The sequence below is a fragment of the Drosophila ananassae genome, chromosome XL (assembly GCF_017639315.1).
Source record: "Drosophila ananassae strain 14024-0371.13 chromosome XL, ASM1763931v2, whole genome shotgun sequence".
In the NCBI taxonomy this organism is placed as follows: Eukaryota; Metazoa; Arthropoda; class Insecta; order Diptera; family Drosophilidae; genus Drosophila; species Drosophila ananassae.
In genome coordinates, this window is record NC_057931.1 from 18,315,788 (window position 1) to 18,321,017 (window position 5,230).

General features: G+C 39.8%; 2 protein-coding genes across 2 annotated transcripts; both read right to left on the minus strand.

The window, feature by feature from the left end:
- Positions 1–370: 370 nt before the first annotated feature.
- Positions 371–1,127, minus strand: LOC116656419. The gene is made up of 2 exons (XM_032455987.2): positions 980–1,127; positions 371–888 (listed from the first exon to the last, which is right to left on the minus strand). Exon 2 carries the CDS (start codon positions 753–755, stop codon positions 384–386), a length of 372 nt encoding a protein of 123 aa, XP_032311878.1. The 5' UTR covers positions 756–888; positions 980–1,127; the 3' UTR covers positions 371–383.
- A 3,167-nt stretch (positions 1,128–4,294) lies between these two features.
- LOC116656409 (trichohyalin-like) lies at positions 4,295–5,020 on the minus strand. The gene is made up of 2 exons (XM_032455974.2): positions 4,899–5,020; positions 4,295–4,807 (listed from the first exon to the last, which is right to left on the minus strand). Exon 2 carries the CDS (start codon positions 4,793–4,795, stop codon positions 4,295–4,297), a length of 501 nt encoding a protein of 166 aa, XP_032311865.1. The 5' UTR covers positions 4,796–4,807; positions 4,899–5,020.
- Between the last annotated feature and the right edge of the window lie 210 nt (positions 5,021–5,230).

The window sequence follows — 5,230 nt, forward strand, 5'->3', positions numbered from 1 at the left end:
TTGGCCAAAATATCTAATTCACAAAATTTCATAAGGAACGACCGACTATATCCTATAGCCGCCATAGACCAGCACGATCGGAAATGGCACAACCTTAACTGCAAGGGTATATGAACTTCGGCTCCGCCCGAAGTTAGCTTTCCTTTCTTGTTAATAATGACTGTCGGGTCAATCAGCCACCGGAAAGAAGTTTGGTCCCCCGAGTGGCATGATCAGCAGTATTTTGCACCTGCTCTCGTCGGCGTTCCTGGGGGTCCTCTCGGCGATTAGCATGTACCTCCATATCCCGAATCCGTTCGGGAATTCGGTACTCCGGATCGGTCCTCCGAGTGGCATGATCAGCAGTATTTTGCACCTGCTCTCGTCGACGTCCTCTCGGCGAGTCACACGTGCCCGAATCCGTTCGGGAATTCGGTACTCCGGATCGATCCTCCGAGTGGCATGATGAGCAGTATCTTGCACCTGCTCTCGTCGGCGCTCCTGGGGGTCCTCTCGGGTATTGGCACGTGCCTCCATATCCCGAATCCGTTCGCGAATTTGGTACTCCGGATCGGTCCTCCGAGTGGCATGATGAGCAGTATCTTGCACCTGCTCTCGTCGGCGCTCCTCGGGGTCCTGTCGGCGATGAGCATGTCCTTCAGCATCCCGAATTCGCTCAATGTTACGGATTCTTTCACTTCGCCTCCAAGTGGCGCGCGCTGTGGCTTCCCGTGCCCGACTTTCCTCCCGCAGTTCCGGGTTATTGGCGCGAACATTGGCGATGTGTTCAGAATTCCGAATCCTTATTTGGGATGCATTTTGTTCGTAGCGAGCCCTGCTTCTATTTAAAGCAGCTTGTCGGCGTTGCTCCTGTGACAATTATGATATACGTGGCATCTTTTTTTGGTGCTAGTTGAAAAATTATAAAAAATTATGAAAATGGAAAATTATAGAAATTAATTATTTGGAAACGTAAATATAAGTTGGGTGATTGACTTACCAAATTTTTTGTTTCAAATGTAATTTGAAAACTATTTTTAAATACACTATGCACTATAATTTCCTTTTATAGAGATACTTTTCTCACACTTATTTTTGCACTTAAAAAAATACTTTTTTACACTCACTTTTTAAAAAATACTTTTTTTACACTCACTTTTTAAAAAATACTTTTTTTACACTCACTTTTTAAAAAATACTTCCCACTGCTATCTGGCAGAGTAACGTCGTCACTCAATAAATGTTTGTCATTGACTGATCTGCGGATTAGTGGATCTGCCAATATATAGCCAAGTTAGGTAATATCCAAAATAATAAAACATTGACCTTAACCCTTGAGGGTTACGCAATTTCATCCGTTTTTAAAAAGGTAATAAAACCATGTTTTATATCTACCTGATCTATCTGTTGTGTAATTTTGGGGTTATAAATATTTGCAGTCACAATTTTTGTATCATTTTATTTCCGACTCGACCAATCAGAAATAGGGTATTACCTGTTATTGTAGGTGCCAAAGTTCGTACCTGAGATACCTGTTGTGCAATTTATCCCTTGCACGTGTCCTTGTAATGACCCTTGCAGGTGTTCATTAAAGCAAGGGAGAAATCCCATGGACAAATAAAAACCCCTATATCTAACTCTAGACCCAAAATGAAATTCATTTAAATTTTATGATTGTTAGTCCCACAAAATCCCATTATTCGATATCAATATTTTCAATGTGTCACGTGAAACCCTTCTCTGTGAGTGTTTGGCTGAATGTGTTTTTTTTTCTGAAATGTTTTTTTTTTAAATGGATGATAATATGAAAAAAATTACCATATGAATATTTAACTTAATACAAAATTCTGCAAGGGTATATCAACTTCGGCTCCACCCGAAGTTAGCTTTCCTTTCTTGTTAGAGATTTTTTAAGCCAGATACGAACGCATGCAAAGCGTCATTTCTGTGTTGTTCATTTAATACGGCCGCTGCGGCTGCGTCATGCGTCATAATTGTCTTGTTAGTCAAAAGCGTTAACTTTCGTTCTACTTCGTCGTAGTACTTAAACAGGGGCAGTTCCCCTTGTCTGCACAAGCTTAATTCTTGTTTAATAACGTGCGTCGGAGTTTTGTCCGAGTACGTAAAATCTAGGCGTGCCAGTATGGCATGAAAGTTAAATACTGTGTTGAAAGATGCTAATACAGTAGCCGCTGGTCCTCTGACTTTATTTTTTAGTATTCCTACGGCTTGATAGTGTCGGCTACTGCCATCATAAGGTTCAAAAACCTTATAGGCTGCGGTGGCGGCTTGCCTCCACGAAACATAATCCTCCTGCTTCCCGTCAAATTCGGGGACTGACTTGACCATGTCAAGGGGTTCATTACACAGTATGTTTGTTTTTAATTCAATTTCTTGAAATGTCTGAATTTTTGGGATGGTATCTTTACATTTAAGTGAGTTCAACTCTTCCATAACTGCGGCTAATTTCCTATTAAATCTCTGCTGTCTCGTAGCGAGGGGTAACTTTACAGCTTCCTCTGTTTTAGTTTGTTGGTAAAGCAAATTGCAAGCGTGATGGCACTGTACTTGGGTACTTGGCGAGTACTTGGAACTCCGAATTTGCAGTTACTTCGTAAATTTGTTAAACTGTATATCGCGCAGGTTTGGTTCGCTGGTTTATTGTTCTTTACTTTGTATGTTCATATTTCATTCTTGTCACTTTCGTGCCGTTTCTATTTACGGGATTTGTTTGATTTGGGTGCGGGTTTTCAATCACGTTGGGACGCCAGTTATTTGTAAGCGTGGTCTTTATATTTATATGTTTTCCTTTAGCCTGTTTAGGCAAGAGTTAAATAATCACCCAATCATGTTAATTCACTATTTATTCACTTCCCTAAACCTGTTAAGGTATAGGTTAATGTCAGATTACAATTATTAAATTGTTAATAATTCATTAGCACAACTATGGTTGTGAAGTACAGTTCTTAGACTAAAACTAAGGGTCTGATCCAGCTGGAGCTTGAGGCCTGGTCGCAGCGCTGTAGCTTTAAGTGCCGTTCGACAGTTTCTCTTTGTGGGAACTGGGTGTGTTAACTTATATTCGGTTTTGTATGGATCGACCGGTGCAAAAAAGTGCAACGCAGTGAACGCCACATCTCCGACCCTATAAAGTAAATATATTCTTGATCAGGATCACCTCCTGTCCGACTGTCCGTCTGTCTGTTTCCTCGCAAACTTGTCTCTCAGTTTTAGGGCTATCGAGTTTAAACTTTTCACAAATCCTTCTTTTGTTTGCAGGCAGTATATAAGGAACGGCCGAGATCGGTCGACTATATCCTATAGCTGCCTAACGGATTGATTGTAAATGCCATAACTTTGATGTTTTTTAAGTTAGAGAGCTAAGACACATTTCCACACTTGTTATATTTGGCCAAAATATCTAATTCACAAAATTTCATAAGGAACGACCGACTATATCCTATAGCCGCCATAGACCAGCACGATCGGAAATGGCACAACCTTAACTGCAAGGGTATATGAACTTCGGCTCCGCCCGAAGTTAGCTTTCCTTTCTTGTTAATAATGACTGTCGGGTCAATCAGCCACCGGAAAGAAGTTTGGCCGGCAATAATTTGTTAAATTCGTGACGTCACTTTCTTTATATTTATTTTCGCGTCACTTGCTCTCGTGCATTCAATCGGCCACCTGCATCTGCCGTCATGCTCTAGCGTCGTCTCGCTCTCTCGCGGTATCTCCGCTGCATCAAGCGTTGAACCGCACTCCCGCGTCTTTTAATTCTAATTTGGTCTTCAATCCTACGCATTCACATACATATGTCATTCTTGTACATATAAACCAAATCATGAAAATAAATTGTATTCATACATAGAAATCTAAATTGCTGGTTTTTATTAAAGCCTAGATTTGGAACATTAAATAAAGTTCCCGGTAACTGAACATTTGGTGAACCCTGACGTGATTGTGTTTGGGAAAAAATTTTGTTGAATAAATCCTAATGCATAATTGATATTGTGAGCAGTGAACTCTAAGATTCTTCACAATTTGGATATGAATCCAGATCTTTTATATATATTGGATCATTAGTTATTAAAGGTTTCAATTTTTCAAATGCTTCACCATAATTAGCATCTCTAATACTTTTGATACCCTTTTTCTAAAAGCCCTTCATCTAGAAAGTGTCAGTAGGATCCGCCAACTATATACGATCCGATATATATATATAATAATTTCGGTTCTGCCCGAAGTTGGATTTCCTTTCTTGTTAAAAAAAATATTAAAACATTTTTAAATGCTGGTGCTTATTTATATTTATTTATATGAAAATGGTCCCAGGGTGTAAAAACAAATGTGGAATATCATTTAATTTTTTAAAGTATTTTTTTCTAAAAGACGAGAGCACCTGCTCTCGTCGGCGCTCCTGGGGGTCCTCTCGGGTATTGGCACGTGCCTCCATATCCCGAATCCGTTCGCGAATTTGGTACTCCGGATCGGTCCTCCGAGTGGCATGATGAGCAGTATCTTGCACCTGCTCTCGTCGGCGCTCCTCGGGGTCCTGTCGGCGATGAGCATGTCCTTCAGCATCCCGAATTCGCTCAATGTTACGGATTCTTTCACTTCGCCTCCAAGTGGCGCGCGCTGTGGCTTCCCGTGCCCGACTTTCCTCCCGCAGTTCCGGGTTATTGGCGCGAACATTGGCGATGTGTTCAGAATTCCGAATCCTTATTTGGGATGCATTTTGTTCGTAGCGAGCCCTGCTTCTATTTAAAGCAGCTTGTCGGCGTTGCTCCTGTGACAATTGTGATATACGTGGCATCTTTTTTTGGTGCTAGTTGAAAAATTATAAAAAATTATGAAAATGGAAAATTATAGAAATTAATTATTTGGAAACGTAAATATAAGTTGGGTGATTGACTTACCAAATTTTTTGTTTCAAATGTAATTTGAAAACTATTTTTAAATACACTATGCACTATAATTTCCTTTTATAGAGATACTTTTCTCACACTTATTTTTGCACTTAAAAAAATACTTTTTTACACTCACTTTTTAAAAAATACTTTTTTTACACTCACTTTTTAAAAAATACTTTTTTTACACTCACTTTTTAAAAAATACTTCCCACTGCTATCTGGCAGAGTAACGTCGTCACTCAATAAATGTTTGTCATTGACTGATCTGCGGATTAGTGGATCTGCCAATATATAGCCAAGTTAGGTAATATCCAAAATAATAAAACATTGACCTTAAC